Below are 23480 nucleotides of genomic sequence, written 5' to 3'. Positions count from 1 at the left end.
AAAACAAGAAGTCAATGCCCCCCCCCCCGTGACAAAGTGTTTGCACGAGGCTGCAACAACACGTTGCCTTTATTTGCCTTCTCTCCTCTCTTTCTCGAAGCCAAACAGACTTTAGAAAATGAATTCGGTCTTTTGTCCGTTACAGGGTGACCGGCTCTGGATGACAAAGTGGCTTTTTCAAATATTAACTTGACACACTGATTAAAAAAACAAAAAAAAACGGGGCAGTGAGAAAACGGGTTATATTTTGTTTACCTACATGAATGGAGAGCAAGGGGGCGGGTCATCCGTGAGCTTCAGCCAATGGCCTCGCTGAGAGAGTTCGACCGACGGTAGCTTTTCGCCAATTGCCGAGCTGTACAGCTGGACAGATTAGCCCACGTGACGGCTTTTTTCCCCCCCTTCCTCCGTTCACTTAAACAGAATTTTCTGTTTTCAGCAGCCAGTAACGGAGGAAGGAGAGAGAGGGGGGGCACAAAGGAGATACATGTGTTGTTAGCATAACGCAGAAAACGTAGCTCCAGATCCAGGCTAAAAAAATCCCCCCCCACCCCCGTTACCAGATTTCTTTAGGCAGACGAGGTGAAAGGAGTCGTTGTCCCATACAGCTGGCTCGAAGGATTCACGACGGACTCTTCCCCCCGTCTTGCACTTGAACTTGTCTGGCTAGTCTGTTTTCGGTGAGTAAATGGGGGTGGGGGGGCTTGATGCGCTAACAAAACAGACAACAGTACAGTGCCCTGTCAGCGGCGAGTCTCCAAATTAAACTGGGGCTCTCTTCTGTCCGACCCACCACGCGCCCCCCGAGTTGCGTTGTGACGAGTGGTTGCAGGAGGACGCCGTCAAACCCACCCCCCCCCTCCCCCAAAAATCATCCAAACATTTTGGATTTGAGGCGTGAGCTCGTAATTCATCTGCCGTCAACCTTAACCGGAGGTGCGACCCCATGTTTGTGCGACGGGTTCGGGACGGGGCCCCTGGACCGGCGTGTCCGCCAATAAACGCAACGAATATCATCCACCTCGTCTCACACGTGTTCCCTCTCCCCCTCCTCCCCCCCCAGCTACCAAGGCTTAGCTGTGCTCCGCATCTGAGTTTGTTGTTGTCAGTCGTGCATGTTCGCGGTTATTCTCTGCGAGCCCTAAAAGCCACGCAAGCATGCGTGTGCGTCTCTTTCGGAGAGGGGAGTGATACGGTGGGGGTGGGGGTGAACGGGGAGGGGGCCCGTTGGATGTTTGTTCGTACCACGTGACGTTAGCAAGGTGGCTATCGGGATTTAGCTCGTTGGGCTACGTAACGTAGCGTCGTAGAGCGCGACGCGGAGAGCGAGGAGATAACCTACATCGGGGGGGGGGAAGACGGACGCAGGAGCGCAACACTCGCCGCCGAAATAAGTTTGTTTTTTTTTGTCGTCCCTCCACCAACACCACCTCCACCTCCACCACCACCCCCCCACGAGTCTAACGTCGCACGTCGAAGAAACGCCGAGGACGCGATGCCAGGTACATTTAAACCGCGACCTATCGGTGTCGGACGATCGTCTTGTTTTATTGTTGTGTTGTGTTGTTGTGTGTTGTGTTGTGTGGGTTAACGGGGAGCCGTCCCGGGCGGCTTGTTCTCCTGACCCGCTTCCCCCCCCCCCTGCACGGGCAGAGCGATGTGGCCATGCTGCCGAGCCCGCGGTAGCCCGAGCCAGCCTTAGCTAGCTAGCTAGCCGAGCGGGCTGCCGCTGGCTCGTGCATCCGGCGGCGAGGGGGGGGTGGCTTTAAAGCGTCTCGCGGCTCATCTCTAAATCTGCCGAATTTGTCGACGCGTCGTGCGTTCTTCTTCTTCTTCTCTTTCTCTACTCGCGTCGATCCGCTTCTCGACTCCCCCCCCCTCTTTTTTGGGGGGGGGGTGTTCAGGTAGCCGTTTAACCCGCCGAGCTTTCGTCCCCTTTGTCGGTAGCGGAGCGGGGGCCGAGAGAGCTTGGCGTCGGCCGCGAAGGTAACAACTACTGGCTTTATTATGTGCGGCCGGGGGGAGGGGAGGGGGGCGGCTAGCGTGTTAGCTAAGCCTGTCCGATCCACTTAGCCTGACAACTTTCCGAGCAGGCCCCGGCTACTTGGCGCAGCTCGTTAGCCGCGTCTCCGAGAGCGGTCTTGGCGGTGTCGGCGAGCCGACGCTTCTCCCGCAAGCCGCCGTCGCGCGTTACGTAACCCCCCCCACCCTACGCAGCAGTAGCGGCGGCGGCTTGCGGGATCCCTGCGATACAAAAGCGCGTCGTGGAGCCGCTACTGCGGGGACCGCGTAGAGGTGGTGGTGGGGGGGGGGGCTCGGTAAATGGGGTCCTTCTGCGTTTGTGGCGTGGGACTCGAGCCCCGCAGACGTTATATGTTGGATGGCGTTGGAGGGGAGGGGGTGCCGTTCTTGCAGGACCCTTGGCACCAAATGTGACAATACATTGCAAGCAGGACCCTTGGCACCGAATGTGACAATACATTGCAAGCAGGACCCTTGGCACCGAATGTGACAATACATTGCAAGGGGCTTATACAGGTTTTCAAGATATTTGTCAAGAGTTATATACAAGATGTCGGTTTCTCCAGTCGTTTGGAGCTGGTTGTTGTCACCTGTGGAGTTGTGCATATTTTGAAATGTTAGTTTGCACCTTGAGAGATTCGAGTGAAGTTTCCAGTTTTCCCTCCTCGGTGTCTCCATCGTCTTTGGCGAAGCCACGCACAGAAATTGGATTTGCATCGCCACTTGAAGACTTTGGAAAATGGATCAGTCTAGCTTCTCTCTCTTATTGCACACAATAAGTGCATTCACCGGTGACTTTTAAGTGTTTGGTAGAAAAGTACCCCTCCCCGGCCCAGAGCTAGCAGATACTGTAAATAGTCTGGTTATCAATGGGGCACCCAAAGGGAAATATTCCCAAATTACCTCTGCAGAGCCACATCAGAAGACATCGAGTTTAAGGAAACCATATCTGGGGGGGGGGGGAATACGGGCTTTGCCATAACACCGAGCTCAACCGATGATGAGATTGATTTCGTGTGCCAGCATCATCCCTCCGCCTCATTGTATATTTTAGAAGTCGTGCAGGTGTACAGATGCTGGGCTAGTCTCTGTAAACTAAATATTGCATGTTGACCGACACATGGGTTATGCAACGCGGCCATGTAAGTACTCGTAGTACATCGTGACATGGTGCATGATGTCCCCTCTGTGCATATTAATATGCGCTCAATGACCACACATTGGGGCCTATAATCTCTTTTCATTTAGCATTTTAAAATGGAATTGGCAGGTCTTGGTTGAAATTCTAATTGTAAAAGGACCTATAATTTCCATGCATTTATGTGACAGTATCATTTTCTACCCCCCCTCTCCTTTTTTTGTTCACTTTGCTTTTTGTGTTTTTTCACTAAAATCCCCACACGTTGAAGTTGGACACAAACTGTTCCCGACTGAGACTTTAGTATTTACTGTGTAACCTAATATTATAATTTGCAATATAAAATGTGCTGTTCCTTAAACATTTGCTATATAATGTGTTTATAGGACACAATAAAAATGAGTATGCATGGACATAATAACAAACTGGTTCCGTGGTCTCCTAATACAATTTATACCGAGCATTCTTATAATCGTAAATGTCTAAATTCTGGCCAGTGGTAATCTGTTAAATTTCCAGTTTACTTATTTTCTGCGTATTATTTAACTTTGGCTAAGGTCCCATTGTTGTGCAACTTAAAGTGATGTGCAGTGCCCAGAATATCTCGCTGTCTTGCGCACTAACACAGAGCCATGAGCCAGGCATAGATTAAACTTGTTTTCTTCTGAAGGGCAGAACACTCCCATGCCCATTTCTTTTAAAGTGGTGAACAATCTACCTGTTCAAAGGTTGAGATTTGAACCTGGGAGGTTAAAAGCTCTGTGTTTGTACATTTTCTTTTTTTTATCCTTTTTAGTTTCCCCCAAGCTAAGTCCATCCCAAGTTTGTAACGAGGTCATCTAAAGGTTGGGTTTGACAACAAATGTGAATCAATACGGTGTCCTTTAGAGGACTTACGGTCTACAACTGAATACGTGTGTGCATGTGTCGGTCTTACCCTGGGGGTCTAAATGGGGCTGGGTTGAGTTTGTGGACATGTTTGCACATTGTCGCCTGTAATGCAGGAGTTTAGAAGGCCCGAGTCGAGTTGTCATACGTCTGTTGGAGGTTTCTGACTGGGGGGGATTGGCTCACTACAGTGGAAATGTGTTGCATCAGCAGCAGGAGTGCCTCACTGTCGTAGAGCTACACAAGTTATTGTGTGTAATATTTATTTTGGGTAGGGCTGTAGTCAACCACAGACAAATCTTGGTCGACTGAAATTGTACCCACTCTTCAGCCAATCGATTGGTCACTAAAACAAAAATCTATACGTTATTATCTCAAGATTAACCAAATCGACCGCGGAGCACTGAGTGCACTCTACCTGGTAGCCTGGTTAGACTAAATGAATGTATAAGTAAACATAAGAAGCTAGTATTTGCAGTATGTTGAATCATTTTTAACCTAATTATACTAAAATGATAACAGACTATAGAACTACATCAACTGGTGATCTTGGCACAAGAATTATTGAGGAATGTACAAAATTATTTTAAGATAATTGTTTTTGTCTTATTTTTTTTAATAATAAACAGAACCCTCCACTATTGTTCCCGCCTGCACTGTATGATGTGTGAAGATAGAGCTATGCTGATGTGATCTCAAAACCTCAAAATAGCCCATTAACTTAACGCTTTTACTCCTAAATACAAAATGCAAGTCCACTTTTAGAAATAACATTTATTAAACAAACCAGCTCGAGGTGAGAACAATTTAGGCAACATAATAATCCTGTAACAGAAACAGGCTCAGCTGTTGGATTTGTAATCATCAATAAGCTCAAAACTGGTGTAAACCCCCATTTTCACAGGTAGTCTGCCCCTCTCGCTACCGAAAATAATGGATTAATCCTGTAAGGCTGTTGATGTAGCCTTTTTCTTATGAAAGTAAAGCAGCTTTTAGACACAACGCGATTTGTGCGGCTTGCCGCTGGGTTCAATGCACATCTGACTAGGGCCATGTTCAGACTGCAGGAAACCGGATTTGTTTCCCAAATCAGGTCTTTTAAGTCGGACCGTCTGCACTGTTATTTACAAGTGATCAGATCGGATTTTTTTGTCCAGACATTACCAACCTATCTGCATAGGATGCTGAGTAACTACGTACACTAGTGACACAGTTAACCAGTGAGGAAGCACGAGAAATGGAGATCCACCATCTTGCCCTCCAAACAATCGTGCTGTCAAGTTGCAGTGGAGAACTCCTCCGTCACACCAGACAAACTCAGCGACAGAGGAGGCTGGTATACATTGTGATGTTCCATACTGCAGTTATGGCGGGCTTCACTGTGCATCAAGCGGTGTGTCATCCACAAAGTAGTTAGCGTTGCGAGTGATGCAGAAGACCTTGAAATCCGATTTGGGTGGCCAGCGCATCCGGACTGAGATGCATCTGTAGGAATTCGATTGGAATCGCATTTCAAGCCACCTCCAGATATGGTTTAGTTCTGATTTGCGAAAATCCCATTTCGTGTGTGTGGTTTTTTTTTTGTTTTTTTGTTGTGCTTTCCAGGCTTTGTAAACTCATTTGGGCTGGCAGTCTGAACAAGCCTTAGGTGTTCGGGGAATTGGCCGAGGACAGAGCAAAGTAGGTGGAGTTTTCAAAACTTCTAGCCGGACTTTTCAAAACTTCTAGTAGGACAAGTTTGTCATTATCTTTTTATTCTATATATAGACCATGCAGACAAATCAGGCACCTTAGTAACTAATTGTGTTTGCATTCTCTCAAAGTCACTGGGAACAAAAGCATTGAACACTGCAATTAAGTGACCCAGACAAAACCAATCACAGCTCTTGCGGATCTGCATAGCCCTTGTAGCCTTGATGACCAGTTAAATTTCTGAGGAGCTCACCATAGGCTACGGAGCAGTCTCCTAGGGCTGGGCTCAGACTACAGGAGTTCTGGGCCAATTTATCCCCAATTCACTGACCCCTTCCAACAATCGGAGGAGAAATCTGGTCTGGGACCTTGGTCGCTACAAATGTTCAGCCCAGATTATCTGGTAGCGTCAGGGGTTTACAGATCCAATCTTAAACCTCCCCTAACTGCTCACAGACTCTTGGGCCGCCCCGATAATTTTTAAACATGTTTGATATTTAGGATTTAAAATCAGGACGATTTCGTCACTACTTTCCAAGCGGGACTACAATAGCCAATGAGACAAGTCTACACGGAGGACTTTTGAAATGGCGACCGCAAAGGAACCCCAAGCTGTTTTACAGCTGCGTTTGACAGATGAGAAGGAGGAATGACTTGTTGATATGTGGCAAGAACACGACTGCGTATAGAACGTGTCTTCCAAGACATATCATAACCATACGGACAGCAAGATTTTGTTTACATCTGCTTCCCCATGAACATAACCTTCTCCGGAGAATGTTATATTCGAGATGACAGATGAACACGTATAAAAGCACCGCCTACTGACCAATCAACTTTCTTGGAAAATCACCGTTCTTTCTTGGCATCACCGTTCCTTAGAACAGCGTTTCCCAACCCAGTTCTCAAGGAACCCCTATCCAGCAGATTTTCCTTGTAGCCCTGCTTGTACTTACTCAACCAATCATCTCACAGCACTTAATTATGCAAGGTGTGCAACATCTGACATAATTCATTGCTGATTGGTTGAATAACTGCAAACAAGTACCTATTTGCGAAGAAAATCTGCAGGATAGGGGTTCCTTTAGGACTGGGTTGGGAAACACTGCCTTAGAAGATCCCGTGGACCTTGGTGCACGAATAGTGAGAGGGTCTCTTAGGAAGGCAAGAGTTTAGAGACCAACAAAACCATTTGTCTTTCCTTGGCAAGTATCTATGTGAAAGATGTAGATTGTCAGCAGAGGGAATGGCTTATCTGTCAGCTTCTTGAGCCGTATGTTGCCAGTGCGACATGTCGAAGTCCTGCAGACTGTATGCATTGGCTTGTGTTTTTTTTTGTTTTTGTTTTTTTTTTGCTACAGGTGCTTTTGCTGTGGGTGACGTGGAGAATCTAAACAAAAACATGGTCAGCCGTGCAATTCGCAAGGTGGTTTTTGCTCAAACAGAGCTACCCGATGCGTTTGTTGTGGTCATGCAGTAAGAGGGTTTTTATGAAATAGCAGGTAGATAATAACTTAAGTTGACTACTTGAGCTGTAAATAATGTAGACTAATAATAATGTAATGGTGACATTTACTTTATTTTTACTATGAATGTTTAAGGGTATATTAAATGCAACCTATTCCTTTCGTAAGGTTCCCCAGAGTAATCGGTGCCATAGATTGCACCCATATTCCCATCACAGCATGTCTAGGTGAGAATGATGGCAATTTTTTTTTAACTTTTCAGTTGCAAGTCATTTCAGAGCATCAGCATTCAGGTAAAGGATAAATAAGGATAGTCCGTTGTTTGGTCATACTGGCACATTGCCTGCATGGACACTAAGGGATTGCAGAAAATGCAGTAGCCTTGATTTAAAAAAAAAAAGTCATTTCTTTTAAGTTCATATGGAAATATTCACACAGTGCTTATATGATTTGTAAGTAAGCCTACTTGCCGGTTTGGATTATGTTTTTATATTTGTTCTTTATTTGCTCCCAAGACAGTTTAACAAACACTGCTGGGGTTGCAGCTGAAAGGATAAGGCTTAAATTGTCTCACACGCTGTAAGAATACATCTAAGCAACACATTAATTTAACTGAATGATATTGATAAGCCTTTTAACTTGTGCATTCACACAGTCTGCAGTTTTTTTTGCCAGCTTTCCTTCCTGCCTTTGGCTGCAAAAACCTGGGTTGACTTAACGAGTTGATAACCACTGTAGTGACACTGCTTATTGATTATTGATTGCAGTTGTTGGGCTTAGTGACGCCAGCTAACGAAAAGATATCCTACGGTATGTTGTACTTACTTCGTAGTATAGGCCTCGGGAATGTTCAGTCATGTGCCACGAATGACCCTGTGTGTGTGCAGGCTTTCTTTCCAGCCCACCATTATATCAGCTGATTCCATTGGTTAGCACACCTTCAGCCAGCCAGGAAAACTGCTGGTGTAGTGCTGGGCTGGAAAGAAAACCAGCATACGCATGGCTCTCCATGGCATGTGGTTGAATATCAATGTTATAGGAAGCTATGTCCTGTCTCAAATGGACAAAGGCCTAATCTCAATGTCCACCCTAAGCTCTAAGCACTCAGCCCTGACAGACTTTAGCTGACGTCACCTGTGTGATCAGCGTAAATGCGTGAGTGCATGGGGGTGCCAGGGCTTGAAATGGTGCAAATACAAAGGAAGGGGACAGCACTTTGTGCAGTCACACATTACCTTGACCCTAGCGATTGTTGCTGTCGGGATCAGTGAATTTTCTAACACTCACAACTTTAGGAGTGTGTTTTATATTTTGCATTCTTCACGACCTAAGTGCACAAAAGGACTGATGGCTTGATTTCACCATTTGATTAATTGCAGAGTTTGTTGTTCCATCCTCCTTCCGTGGTTTTTTTTTTTTTTTGCTTAGCTTTTGGAGTTTCTCCTCTCATCCCTGTTATAAAATGTCACACTGCAATGAATTGTGGGTTATTCCTTCCAGTTAAGTCTGCAGGATTGTGGACGTGTTCAGTTCAGGAAGGGCTCAAAAAGTCATGAGTGAGTCCTCATGCACTTGCTGATTTTACTGTAGGACAATGCCGAGCCCTCACAAACATGTTGGGAATGTGTGCAGGTCTGTGAATGTGGATGTTGAGATTGAGCCAGAGAGGCTACAAATTGAAAACCTTGCCCCATCGCGCCTTCTATAAATTTTTCTTAAGTTTTTGGATCAGTCAAAGCAACCAAAACCCACCCTTAACCCGCAAAGAATTGGACCACTTGGTCATCGTCTTAATTTATCTCTGGATGCGGCCACGAAAGGCTGTTCTCCTGGCTCTCCTCCATGCATGCTTTGTTCCATGGTTTGTTTTTGTTGCAGCCATGTACAGCAGCGCTCTTACTCGATGGCATCATGAGAGATGCGAAGGTGGGGGGTACGTGTGTGATCCAAGCTAGGTGGACAAAGTGAAACATATCTACAGAAATGGGTTTCGAATCGGATAGAAAAGACGAATGTGGTCAGAATCTCATTTGGAGAAAAAAATAATTATTTTTATTTTTTGCACTATGCACATTACAGAAAAGCAATCAAGTTCAAATCAGATGGGCTGTATGGAGGGGAAAAAAGTGAACAGCCTTGGACTGCACCTTCCTCCAGCCTGCTGTATCCTAGTCTGCTTTGCTCAGGTGTAATTATTCACTTTTGTGGGACATTTCCTACTGTTTTTGCAACGCTTTACTCTAATTTTATTTTTACCTTTGACTGTATTTATCAGATATCACGGGGAAAGAGGCGCTAGCACAAATGTTCTTATTTCATTTACAGGTAGAGACATACTTGCACTCAGACAAGTGTTTTCTGAGTCGGTGGTATTTTCTAAATTACATCTGGATATGTCTACATGCATGCTTAATAATCCAAGTAAGAAAATCAGAGAAAGAAAGTTGAATCAATTCATCTGGACACAGCGTTTATTGAGAGAAACGTTTCATCGCTCGTCTAAGGGGGACCCCTTCAGTCTCACATGACTGCAGGTATCCCCACCCTTCTAAACAATACAGTGGCGTAACGACTCAAACCAACGCGTTCATACGCAAGTTGCCATGAACATTAGCTAGCGTTTCAATAGCCGTGTGTACTGTTCACAGAGGCTCGGGGGAAAGTTGCAATCACAGCGTTGTAAGATGGCGACAGATCTGATATGGGCCTGTATGGGCGTGCCACTGCCAGGGCTTGTCAAGCGTAGTCATTGAATTTGGGGAGGGGACGTTGAGTGTGACACCTAGGTTCGGGGCCCATTGGACTAGTTGCACATGGTGTTTCAGTTCAGGTACTTTTATTTGAATAGGAGATAAGGCAATATTTTTGTGATGGCCTGAACAATGACAGCTGATACTGCAGTTTTCTTTATTTTAAAATCATTTTCCTTTCTTCAGCTCTCCCTCTCATTTTTTTTTTTGTTTTTAACCTGGTTGCTATGTTGATTTATTTTCTCCTTTTTATACAGTGGTTCTTTGGTCATCTTATTGTTGGGCTTGGAGCCTTTGGTGTTTATTTAGAAATGTATACTGGTAATGTTGCAGATGTAGGTGTAGAAGCTCATCGTGCTTTTGTGCTGTTAAAAAATGATCTCAACTGTAGCACCGGCAAGAAACACATGTTGGACCAAGTCAGTGGATGTAAACTTTAAGTCTCTAATAGATTCGGTTTTGATCCATGGCTGTGGAAGTTGACGTGTTCCCTTCAAATGGATTTAATTTAAATCAGTTAAATGTAAATCTGCCAGGAAAGCACAGCTGCAGGCTAATGAATAGCAATTGGCACATGTGCCAAAGTTTTCCGGCTTCAAGTGAAAAGTTGTGCAAAACTCAATGAAATTACAAAAAAAGGAGATTGCCAAGAGAAACATGCAAGATGTGGGTTGGCCTGTTGTGTGACTGCCATCTGCTTCTGGGCTGGATCATTTATCTTTTCAGTTTGTACTTCAGGGTGTAGTTGTAGTGATTATTTTGTTCTCAAATTTGGGTTGGAGCAAGCCCTTCATACACCGGGGATATTCTGCCGTTTCCTGCATTTTCTGCTGCTTAACCAGTATTTTCATCATTGTGCATGCATCTGACCTGTACTGTCCTTCCTTCTCTCTTTCAGAGCCAGCTGAGATGAGTGGTCCAGAGGTGGCCAAGACACCAGGAGGCGGGGCTCCAGGTGGAAAGGAAGGGAAGGAGCCCGTAGCCAATGGGCATGCAGGAGAGGGCAGTGATTCCAACCCATTCGCTGAGTACATGTGGATGGAGAATGAGGAAGAGTACAACAGACAGGTGTGTATGAGTTGAGGCAGGCCCACTCTATTTAAATGCACACACAAACAGCTGTGCAGGGATATTGACTGACAGTAAGGTGTACATGCATGTGCACTTTAAGATGGTACTGTGCACAGACACACACTTGCAAACAGCTTGAAATCTGTGTTATTTAATGGAGCTAGTGTGTAGATGTCAGGCAGGTCGCCCGAGAACCCAAAAAATGTTTTATATCTTGCCATAGTAGATTATATCCTACTTTAGGTATGAAGTAGATCGTTAGTCAGACTGCTAGTATTGACAAATTTTATGGTCCAACTGATCTAAGTAAAGCTCGGGAGACCACATGGACCCGCCATAACAGATAACAGATAACACACACACACACGCTTATCAAGGGAAAAGCTATAGAGGGTGAAAAGCTATAGGAGGTGGAGTCCAACGACAGGAGTTATCAGTTGCCCTCGTTCCCTTTGTCTGTTGATCTTTTACATCTCTTCCTATCGTCTCATGCTTTTCTCTCAACCCCAATTTCTCATTCTCTGAAGCTCTACACACACACGCACACACAAATCCACTCCGTTTCCTGTCTGTAGCCATAAAGGCAAAAAAATCTCCAAGTGATGTTCAAGTAAAAGTTTTGACCCGGCCTTGAGCAAAGATAATTATTCACTGGCTGTTCTAGTGGAGTGGGGGTGGGAGTGGGGGAGGCAGCGGTTGCGCTGGTTGTCCCAGGTGGAGGATATGTGTCTGCACAGTTTCTGCCTCTGGTTACTATGGATGGGTATGGTAAGATTTTAACGGTACTACTATTACGATACCGCTTATTGTCAGTCTGGTACTTTTAACTGTACGCTCATCGGTTTTATTTTATTTTTGAAGAGGAAAAAACAAAACAAATTAAGAACAGAATTAACATTACTTTGTATAATTTAATTAACTCGGTGTGGGCTGTAGGCCGCTAGCGTACATACACCTGAGGTGGATGGGGAAATTAGAGGTGAGCTACGAGCGAGGCAGTCGAAAACTGCATTTCCCCCCCTGTATTTGTTGCACTTCCGCTAGATGTGTTGAAAGCTTGCTTGTGTTTCTGCCCTTACATGCAGAAGACTTGTTAGACTGGTGGCAGCGAGCATCGTCAGCACTGACTAGTGAAGTGTAACCAGACTTTTGACCGTTTAGTTCTCTCTGCCATCGTCACGAAGAGCAGGCTGTGTGTGTGTATGTGCGTGTGCGTCAGCGAGAGAGCGAGGCGGAGAGCTGGCCACGCCCCTCGGCTCACACATACGACATACTCCAGGAGAGAGATCTCTCTTCTGGATTGGGAATAAGGAAAAACCATCGTGGACAAATGTCTTGATCTTATTGCAAATTAGAAACTGAGTTGGTGAGATAAAAGGCGCAAGATAACGTTTGTGTAGCCTAAATAAATGGTACGTTTATGTTATTAATTTCTCCAATACCAGCAGAACCCATTACCTTGGAGCTTATCAGTACTACAGTCTTTAATAAATTGGCACCGGTCCTGTTAATACCAGGTTTGGTACCCATCCCTACTGGCTGCAGTTGCATAGGAAAGTGTTTTGCTCTCACAGGCGCCTGGGTAAATAAAGAAAACGTGGCTCCCCTCTTCTCTTGAGTCGTCTTCGTTCATCTCATCCTGCGCTCTTCCGTCAAGCTTGTGTAACACTTACTAAGGGCCAACTGTAGCACAGGAATGAATGCGCACATTTTCTACACTATAATATCAATCCAAGTAAATCTCGATGTACACGCTGCATCTGTTGGCAATGGTAACGTTAGGTATGCTGAAGGCGGATAGAATAAACAAAGACGAGGTTTAGAAAAGCAGCATAACAAATAACATTTATTCACAAACCAATGTCTTCAGTGTAGGCGCTCATACATATATATCATCAGCGGGTCAAATGAAATAACTATTCAATGTATATTGAGTTCTTTCCAACAGGAAAAATACCAGTAAGTATTAAGATTTTGGTATTTGGCCAATAAAAGGAAAATCTACCCGGGTAGTGTGGGTTTTTTTTTTTTTTTGGTTTCGCAAAGATCTTAGCTGAGTAGAAGAGACGAGTGTGCTCCTTTCCCCAGACACACGATGGCGCTAGTTAATGGTCACGGTAATTTGCATATGAAACCGATCATTGGTTCGGTCGTTATGCCACTGTATTTTCTTATAAGGTGGGGTAGCTGTAGTCAGTTGAGACTGAAGAGGTCACTTAGACGAGTGATGAAATGTTTCTCCCACTAAGTGTCGTGTCCAGATGAACTGATTCGCTTTCCTGGGATTTCCTTACCTGGATTATTGAGCATATATCGAGGCACTTTTCCATAGTGTCTTTTATTCTTGATGAAACGTTTCTCCCGATAAAAGTTGTGTCCAGATGGGTTGATTCCACTTTCTATGTCTTCACATAATCGTTGTGTCTTCACGTAATCTTTCTTTTCTTCATGGCTCCCTCGCAGGTGGAAGAGGAGCTGTTGGAGCAGGAGTTCCTGGAGCGCTGCTTCCAGGAAATGCTGGAGGAGGAGGATCAGGATTGGTTCATCCCATCGCGTGACCTGAACAACCAGGGGGTGGGGCAGCTGCAGCAGCAGCTGAATGGCCTGTCCGTCAGCGATCATCACAGCAACCTGGAGGAAGTAGCGGTAAGACAGACACAAAATACCCAGGTAACAGTTGGCCATTTGCAAAATGTCTTTCATGGTTAACTCCTCTGCTATTGGTCTGTGAAAATTATAAGGCGTAACTGATTGCTCAGAATAGCGTGAATCGGGTGTCCGGGGAGCATCGCGGTCTATTCCGTTGCCTACCAACACGGGGATCTCTGGTTCGAATCCCCACCTTACCTCAGGGTTGGTCGGGCGTCTCTACAGACATAATTGGCCGTGTCTGCGGGTGGGAAGCCGGATGTGGGTATGTGTCCTGGTCACTGCACTAGCGCCTCCTCTGGTCGGTCGGGGCGCCTGTTCAGGGGGGAGGAGGAACTCGGGGGAATAGCATGATCCTCCCACGTGCTACGTCCCCCTGGTGAAACTCCTCACTGTCAGGTGAAAAGAAGCAGCTGGTGATGCCACACGTATCAGAGGAGATGTGTGGTAGTCTGCAGCCCTCCCCGGATCCGCAGAGGGGGTTGGAGCAGCGACCGGGACAACTTGGAACTGTGGGGTAATTGGCCGGGTATAATGGGGGAGGAAAAGGGGGGGGGGTCCAAAAAAAAAAAGAAGAGCATGAATCTCCATTACATTGTCCCCAGTGATGTCCCTCTACATATCTAGCGTTGTAGGCTGCTGCATCACAGCTGCTCCTCAGTAGGTTCCTACAGCTCATTGTTGCGGATTTTGGTAGATCACCATCGGTCATTCTTTTGCAAATGGTCAATTGTCATAGTTACCATACACCATTAACTCAGGAATTGGGCTGTAGAACTATCTGATATTATATCCTGTATCAAATACTTGATAATGAGGTTCCCTACTTTGTTCACCATGGTTACGTACACTTTCTGCTGTAGTTTATTTTTAATAAGACACTAGTTTATCCACCAAAGTGTTTTTTTATGTGCTACAGTAGCTGTGTTTCCATCAAGCCATTATTATCTAAATTTGTGAATAATGGATGTACCAGAATATCAAAAGAACTCAGTTGCTGCAAAATGCATGCCTGCTTGAGGCACATTAATTGAGGTGTCAGAGGTTGTTATGTAATAATGAAGTGCTGGAAATGGAGTTTACATTTTGATAGCCAGTAATTCCTGTTTCTCCCTATCTTGAATGTTCCTTGTGGCGATGCTGCACTCACAAGGAGAACATTAAGTTGCTTAAATCCAGCTAATTAAGACATGACGGATCAACACTTGGCCTTTTTTTTTAACCGTTGCCTTAAAATCTAAGCAAGATTTGGATGGAGACTTGGCTACTGTCAGTCGTTTTGAACTAAACTGATCATAGACTGTCAATGTTGTCGTTGTCCCAAAAAAAAAAAAAAAAAGTCCTTATATGAGTTTTATTTCCCAGTAAATCAGAATACTCCTTTTTTGATATCCAGGTATTACTGCGTGTTCTTGGATAACTTTCATGCTTTATATAATATTATTTGTGTCCGCTTATTTTTAAGTCTGTATATTCCATCAAGTCGAATGCTTTGCATGTGTAAACTTGAAAAAAATGAAATTTAGGGGGTTGCACATGGATTAGATTTGGACCAGTGTTTGACATTGCCTAGCACACACCCTTATACTGATCTTCTTTTTTTTTTCCTTTTTCCTTCTCTCTCTGCTCTGCGTGCCTCCACCTTCTCCAGAGGAAGAGCATCTTGAATCCTGAAGCTAAGGAGTTTGTCCCGGGAAAGAAATACTAGGACTCCCCCTCACCCCCATGGGGCCTAGATGCGCGTGCACACACACATGCGCACACACACACCAGGCCTCAGTTATTCTCAGAGACTCTAGCGGCCTTGACCGCAAACACACACACATACACACACACACACACACACACACACACGATAAGCCAATAGTGTGCTGGCGGGCCCAATTGGGGGGTGGGGGGAATTTTTTTTTTCCTTTAAAGTTTTTATTTTTGTTTTTCTTCTTGTAAACTGAGGGGCATCAGCTAACGGGTTGGGAGGGGTGGAATACCAGCAGCGTCCTATTGAGGGCGCTAGCGCATCGTTACGTTTCAGATTCTAGACGATATACAGAGAATACAGCGGGGTCACTATACTGTCCCCTCGGATCAGAGGCAGCTATCCGAGGAGAGATGCCGGGACCTAGCATCATATTGATTTATACCCCCCCCCCCCAAAAAAAAAAAGTTGACCATTCAGCCCTTTTTCTTTAAAAAAAAAAAAAAATACTGTTGAATTTTGAGGAAAAAAAGGAACATTGGAACCACAGTTAATTTGAAGAGAATGACATCTTTTTTCCCCTCCCAGGGGGCAGTTTGTGCCGCTGATGCTCTGTAGGATCATAGTCCTGCTCAGCCAGACCTGCTAGCATCTCCTCCTTTGACATTATAATCGAACGCTCTGTGGATCTAGAGATGCAGCATTTTACTTGTATAAACATATAAACAGAACTATATTTGTGCAGCTGTGTTCCAAGCCGAATCCATACCCCTGTCCCTCCTACGCCTGTGAGTCCAAGTCATCCACGTGAATCTGGGCAGGTGTAGAACAGAAACGGTAAGCTGGAGCTAATTTCAAGCTTGTGAGAGCAGAGGTGAGAGTCAGCTTCTCGGAAAAGGATGAAGGCTGGTTCGGTGACTTCGGCTTTTAATTCCGAAAGGTTTTGCCGTCGTTTAGAAAATTGGGAAGAAATGCCCCGAGTCCTCGTTGTTAATCTCCGACTTGGGAGTTCAAAGCGTTTTCTCTCGCCGTTCGATTTGTGGGATGTGGTGAAACACTTGTGCGTTGAGAAGGGAGGGGGGTTAGGGTTTTGGTTTGGAACTCAGCCGCCGTGTGTCCTCTTCCGTTACAACTTGGTTTGTCCAGCATCAGATCAAGTATCCATATCAGAATCAGGTTCTCAAACAGCCTCTCCTCCTCCTCCTCCTCCTCCTTTTTTTTTTTTTTTCCTCCCCCCGGGATTTTCTTTGTGTCCCTGTTTTTGCATATATATATATTTCTTTGAGGATGAGGCGTTTTGTGTCTACCGGGTTGCCATAGACTGTGGTCCAGCAAATGTCCATAGACATTTGGTCCAGCTTTTTTTTTTTTTTTTTTTGGGTGGGTGGGGGGGCAGAAACGAGGAGACGCTGTTACCATGGTGGGTAGGGGTTGATCATGTTACACTTGCAGCTGTGGTGGCGGCGCCTCCTCACCGCCACCCCTCCTCCTTTGAGGGAGTCTTCTTTGTTTTTCGGGGCCCTAAAACACTTGTTTTGGACTCGTTTTCCCTCGAGCATCTTGTTCTCCGCATCATCTCCTCTCCCGTCGTAAACCAGCAGGGCGAAATCTGGATTAGTGTGAAGACACTTCTCGGGGTGGTGGGTGGGGGGGTTATACAACACAGTGATTGTGAATTAGCATCACGATATATTGGTTGAATTGGACATTTCATCCCAGTTGACACTTGTCTTTGCTTTAAAAGGCTGGAAAGTGACAGTAACCAGGGACGAGGTTTGGTTGTGACATTGAAACAATGTTCGATACTTAGTCGATGTAATTTTTTTTTTTTCTGTAATGGTGGGGTAAAAAAAATGTCACTAGACGTGGAGGGTTGTTGACTGGGAATATTGTCCTGTGTTCTCCCTTCAAAGCAAAATGTAGAAATCCGAACTTTGGGGATTTCCAAAAGTATTTGACTTAGGTGCATCCCTGTCCACGGTGGTTTCCATGGTAACTGAGAAACGCCGTGACGGTGGGGTGGAGGCTTGATGCGAAAACATTTCCTAATTCTGTTGGTCAGAACTGATCTTCCTTCAAGGGCGACGGACCGCAGCCGTTCGATGGCAGCCTGGTTAAGACAGTAGGAATGTCCGCCAGGTGGATTGTACAAGGTGAAATCATTTTTGGTGATTTTGTTTGCGTTAGGTGATGAAAGGTCGTAAAAGAAAAAGAAAAAAAAAGGTCCAAATGACACAAAATTATCGATTTAAATATCAAGAAAAAAAATTCACAAAAAAAAAAGATGAATAAAGATGTCAAAGGCAAATATTTTTTTGGCTCGGTCTTTTGTCCAACTGTGTGGGGGGTGGGGGGCGGGGTCTTCTTTAGCAGCATTTTGCTAGCCAGAGGACCCCCGAGGTTTAAAACGAGACCCACCCTGAAAGACGTGGCATGAAAGTGATGTATTGAGCGTCCAGGCAGCGTAACGATCTATTCCGTTTCCTACCAACACAGGGCTCGCCGGTTCAAATCCCCGTGTCGCCTCCGGCTTGGTCGGGCATCCCTATAGACACAATTGGCCGTGTCTGTGGGTGGGAAGCCGGATGTGGGTGTGTGTGTCCTAGCGCCTCCTCTGGTCGGTCGGGGCGCCTGTCCGGAGAAATGCGATTGGGGTGAGAAAGGGGGGGGGGGATGTGATGTATTCATCCGGATGAAGTGGAAGCTGTATCTCATGGCTGTCGTAGTGTTTTACTTCTACATAATATACACTACCGTTCAAAAGTTTGGGATCACCCAAACAATTTTGTGTTTTCCATGAAAAGTCACACTTATTCACCACCATATGTTGTGAAATGAATAGAAAATAGAGTCAAGACATTGACAAGGTTAGAAATAATGATTTGTATTTGAAATAAGATTTTTTTACATCAAACTTTGCTTTCGTCAAAGAATCCTCCATTTGCAGCAATTACAGCATTGCAGATCTTTGGCATTCTAGCTGTTAATTTGTGGAGGTAATCTGGAGAAATTGCACCCCACGCTTCCAGAAGCAGCTCCCACAAGTTGGATTGGTTGGATGGGCACTTCTTTGAGCAGATTGAGTTTCTGGAGCATCACATTTGTGGGGTCAATTAAACGCTCAAAATGGCCAGAAAAAGAGAACTCTCATCTGAAACTCGACAGTCTATTCTTGTTCTTAGAAATGAAGGCTATTCCATGCGAGAAATTGCTAAGAAATTGAAGATTTCCTACCCCGGTGTGTACTACTCCCTTCAGAGGACAGCACAAACAGGCTCTAACCAGAGTAGAAAAAGAAGTGGGAGGCCGCGTTGCACAACTGAGCAAGAAGATAAGTACATTAGAGTCTCTAGTTTGAGAAACAGACGCCTCACAGGTCCCCAACTGGCATCTTCATTAAATAGTACCTGTTAGAGCCTGTTTGTGCTGTCCTCTGAAGGGAGTAGTACACACCGGTGTAGGAAATCTTCAATTTCTTAGCAATTTCTCGCATGGAATAGACTTCATTTCTAAGAACAAGAATAGACTGTCGAGTTTCAGATGAAAGTTCTCTTTTTCTGGCCATTTTGAGCGTTTAATTGACCCCACAAATGTGATGCTCCAGAAACTCAATCTGCTCAAAGAAGTGCCCATCCAACCAATCCAACTTGTGGGAGCTGCTTCTGGAAGCGTGGGGTGCAATTTCTCCAGATTACCTCAACAAATTAACAGCTAGAATGCCAAAGGTCTGCAATGCTGTAATTGCTGCAAATGGAGGATTCTTTGACGAAAGCAAAGTTTGATGTAAAAAAAATCTTATTTCAAATACAAATCATTATTTCTAACCTTGTCAATGTCTTGACTCTATTTTCTATTCATTTCACAACATATGGTGGTGAATAAGTGTGACTTTTCATGGAAAACACGAAATTGTTTGGGTGATCCCAAACTTTTGAACGGTAGTGTACGTGCACATTTCCAACAGCCACTCGGAAGGTGATGGGTCTGACTTTCCCCTCCGGGTTTGTTTGCCACTCGACGTTTCGGTGCGGCGGTATGACTCAGCCTCTGCACCCTGAGGGAAGATAACGGTCCATAACGGGAGGCGGAGGGTGCCATAAAGGAGCCTGCAAATCACCTTGAAGAACACTTGTCACAGTGCGCCCACCTCGCTGCCTCGCTCCACTTGTAAAAAAAAGGTTGAACTACGAGGAGCGAGTCTCATTCCTCAGCGAGACGTCAGTGCCCATGCCCTGAGGAGTATATTTCTGTTTCCTTCCGCCTCCTTGACAAGTCCACTCTTACTTGACCAGAGGTCGGACATTTCTTGAGCTCCGTTTCTCAAGACCAACCATGTGCGGACACAGAATTTGGATGGGAGGTGACGGAGACCTGTTGGAAATGGCACATGTCCGTATACTGAGCAAGTGCTTGAAATTCCTTTACTACTGCTTGTGACTATGACCCCATTAGAAGCTGCCTGATTCAACCTCCAGACCACCAATCCGTTTTCTGACCACACTGGGTTGTTTCCCGTCCCTGCTGCATTGCTGTGTGCAACAGTACTCATCACAGTGTGCTCTCCAGCTCTGGTCCGGGCCCGAATCAGCTAGTTCAGTGCACTTTTCACCGGTCTCAAAGCGTCAAGAACAATGCTGCACTTGGTTTTCAGTCTGCCAAAACATACACACACACACAGGTCTTGCCGCTGTGTGCGTGCTGACACTGCTTCCTGTTTGTGGCCTGCCGTAAGGTCGAGACTTCGCTGCTGGCTCTCCAGGCAGTTCAAGCAACTGCTGCACCGACTTCTCTGCAGACCTGCGCATATCAACTTCTACACCCCAGTTTGCCCTTTTCTACACCTAGGCTGCTGTCTGCACACGCTGCAAAATGGCCGAGCTCTCGATGCAGACTTCTCTCACCCGGCCTCAGAACGGTGGAATAAACTCCCAGTTTCCCGTCAGAGCTGCTCTGACTCACTTTATCCAAGAGAGGCCTGAAAACGTTAATTTTCCTGGCCTACCTTAATCCATGATGGGGCTTTAAGCGTGGCTGTGGTACTGATTTGTGTAGTTTGAATCCCCTTTTACCTGTCATTACTAAGGACCTGCTCGTACACACATTAATTGCCCCTGGCGTGACGCACACTCTTGGCTATGATGAAATTACTTTACAGTGCTCTGAGGTTTCTGGAGGTGGACACATGAATATATCTGCTAATTGACTTAATCTCCAAGTGACTTCAGGTAAGTATCTGCTAAATGAGAAACCGTAAAATCTTAACGCTGCATATTTCCTCAACAACTCTACCCATCAGGCTGTCCTTGAGCAAGGCGGTCAGTAAATTGTTGGTCGAAGCAGTGGTGTGTGAGACCGCATGAGTATGAAGCCATTAACAAAACGCACAAGTGAACCTCATGGGGTTCTTCAATATCTGATTATATTGTAGAGATTTGTTGTCATCCACTTGCCCCTTCTTGCTGAGATATAAACGCAAGTTAGTTGTTAGATGCTTGTCCAGAAACAATATAAACAAATGTTGATATATAGAAAATATGAAGTTAAGTTTGTGAAATTAACATCATCGATGTGGGGAGGTCAGCGGGTATTGTTCTCAGTCAGGGAAATGCATTTACAGTGAGGGGGCTGAGCTCTCTAGGCATCAGTCCTCTTTTGCAGTGAGGGGACTGAGCTCTCTAGCCATCAGTCCTCTTTTGCAGTGAGGGGACTGGGCTCTCTAGTCATCAGTCCTCATTTGCAGTGAGGGGACTGAGCTCTCTAGCCATCAGTCCTCTTTTGCAGTGAGGGGACTGAGCTCTAGTCATCAGTCCTCTTTAGCTCTCTAGTCATCAGTCCTCTTTTGCAGTGAGGGGACTGAGCTCTCTAGCCATCAGTCCTCTTTAGCTCTCTAGTCATCAGTCCTCTTTTGCAGTGAGGGGACTGAGCTCTCTAGCCATCAGTCCGCTTTTGCAGTGAGGGGACTGAGCTCTCTAGCCATCAGTCCTCTTTAGCTCTAGCCATCAGTCCTCATTTGCAGTGAGGGGACTGAGCTCTCTAGCCATCAGTCCTCTTTAGCTCTCTAGCCATCAGTCCTCATTTGCAGTGAGGGGACTGAGCTCTCTAGCCATCAGTCCTCTTGCAGTGAGGGGGCTGAGCTCTCTAGCCATCAGTCCTCTTTAGGTCTCTAGCCATCAGTCCTCTTTTGCAGTGAGGGCACTGACTCTCTAGTCATCAGTCCTCTTTTGCAGTGAGGGCATTGAGCTCTCTAGCCATCAGTCCTCATTTACAGTGAGGGGACTGAGCTCTCTAGTCATCAGTCCTCTTTTGCAGTGAGGGCACTGAGCGCTCTAGCCATCAGTCCTCTTTAGCTCTCTAGCCGTCAGTCCTCTTTTGCAGTGAGGGCACTGAGCTCTCTAGCCATCAGTCCTCTTTTGCAGTGAGGGCACTGAGCTCTCTAGCCATCAGTCCTCTTTAGCTCTCTAGCCATCAGTCCTCTTTTGCAGTGAGGGGACTGAGCTCTCTAGTCATCAGTCCTCTTTAGCTCTCTAGTCATCAGTCCTCTTTTGCAGTGAGGGGACTGAGCTCTCTAGCCATCAGTCCTCTTTAGCTCTCTAGCCATCAGTCCTCTTGTAGTGAGGGCACTGAGCTCTCTAGCCATCGGTCCTCTTTAGCTCTCTAGTCATCAGTCCTCTGAGACGCTGCCCTGGGAATGCAGCATGTATGCGGGGCAATGTGGGCACGCTCTGTCCTGGTGTTGTGTAATTTTCGGACTCCCTCACAGAATATGACCCCCCCCCCTTGGCATTAATGGGTTAGGGGTTAGCGGGGGTTAGATTGGGTGGGGGTTAGGGGGTAAAGTTTGGGGGGGGGGGGGTTTAGCCTAACCTAACCTCACGCCAAGAGGAGTCAGATTCTCCGGGCGAGTCGGAAAATTCGGTGACACCGAGACAGCGGGGTGAGGAGAGGGCTGATCTCCCATTTCGGATGACATCCGGCGCCTTCCACAGTGAACTGATGGAACTGCAGAGCGTCTGCATCTCACCCCACCGAGGTGCAGCATTGTGCTTTTTCCTTCATTGTTTGATACCATCGACTAACATCATAGCGTGTATTTATGTCAAGTTTTGTGGAATATATCATATATTGGTATACTATACTAATGCTAAGTAGATATATTTTACTAATATCAACGGAATGCTTCATATTTTGTATGAATAATATATTTTCAACTCCCCTGCATTTTGCCCAAAGAAACCAGGGAAATGCTCAACCTATGAGAAGAATGATGGATAATATTTATTTGCAGTATATACATCTTTTTTTACAGAAATGCAACGACATATTAACATTTTTTAGATTTATTTTGTTCTGTGCTTGTATGGTTTTGATGCAGTATTGATTTTAGGTGTTGATGGCATTGCCTGCTAATATCTAATTTTCACATCTGTTTAACTTCATCCACACACTTCACATGGAGTTGGCCAACATGATGTAATGTTTTATACAGCTGAATTTACAGAGCATTTACGTTTTGTTTTTCATATACCGTGCCCCCCCCCCTCCCCTTACTCTTATGCTTATCACTCATCTATTTTTGATCAAATTTTCCTTTTTGGGGGGGGGGCTGGAATGGCCAGCCTTTACACAGGACAAAGACGATTTTATTCTCTGCATGTTCCTGTTTATCACAATTCAGTCCAGCGTAAAGAATAGGCAATGAAAGGGCTGCAGGAAGTGATGGGAGGAGGAGGATTATGATGAAGGTCACTCGGCTGGCGTGTTTCCTCGACTGCGCTGGACTGATTTAAAAGTGTGCCGACTGCAGGGGGACGCATGCAAACGCAGAGCTAATGAAGACAATATGCAGGAAGGGAAGAATACAGAAACAGAAGAGGAAGCGATGGCGTGATGGGCAAACTTCTCTCACGCACAGCTGCTGGAATAGGACATCTTGCGTCATTATGGGTTGTATGGACTCAATCAGCTCCTCGGGTACCACCGGCTCTGCTGGTTTTCCATTCTGCCAGGCGGTCCATTATGTTCACCGGTCGTCCGAGGTGGCTGGAACGACTTGGCACAGCAGGTGGAATAGAAAACCGGCAGCACTGGAGGAACCTGAGGACCTGATT

At 45.7% G+C, this 23480-nt stretch overlaps 1 protein-coding gene across 2 annotated transcripts; it reads left to right on the top strand.

Moving 5' to 3' along the window:
* The first annotated feature begins 450 nt into the window (after positions 1 to 450).
* paip2b (poly(A) binding protein interacting protein 2B) lies at positions 451 to 17682 on the top strand. Of its 2 annotated transcripts, none has more exons than XM_056302032.1 (4): positions 451 to 680; positions 10855 to 11024; positions 13491 to 13673; positions 15328 to 17682. In XM_056302032.1, the coding sequence occupies exons 2-4, from the start codon at positions 10866 to 10868 to the stop codon at positions 15382 to 15384; spliced, it is 399 nt and encodes a 132-aa protein (XP_056158007.1). In that variant the 5' UTR covers positions 451 to 680; positions 10855 to 10865; the 3' UTR covers positions 15385 to 17682. The 2 variants fall into 2 exon arrangements, with proteins under 2 accessions (XP_056158007.1, XP_056158006.1); XM_056302031.1 differs by lacking the exon at positions 451 to 680 and adding an exon at positions 1259 to 1502.
* Positions 17683 to 23480: the final 5798 nt, after the last annotated feature.

Source organism: Lampris incognitus, unplaced genomic scaffold, assembly GCF_029633865.1.
Source record: "Lampris incognitus isolate fLamInc1 unplaced genomic scaffold, fLamInc1.hap2 scaffold_361, whole genome shotgun sequence".
Lineage (NCBI taxonomy): Eukaryota > Metazoa > Chordata > Actinopteri > Lampriformes > Lampridae > Lampris > Lampris incognitus.
Note: the sequence above shows the minus strand (reverse complement) of the source record. Positions and strands in the feature narration are given on the sequence as shown.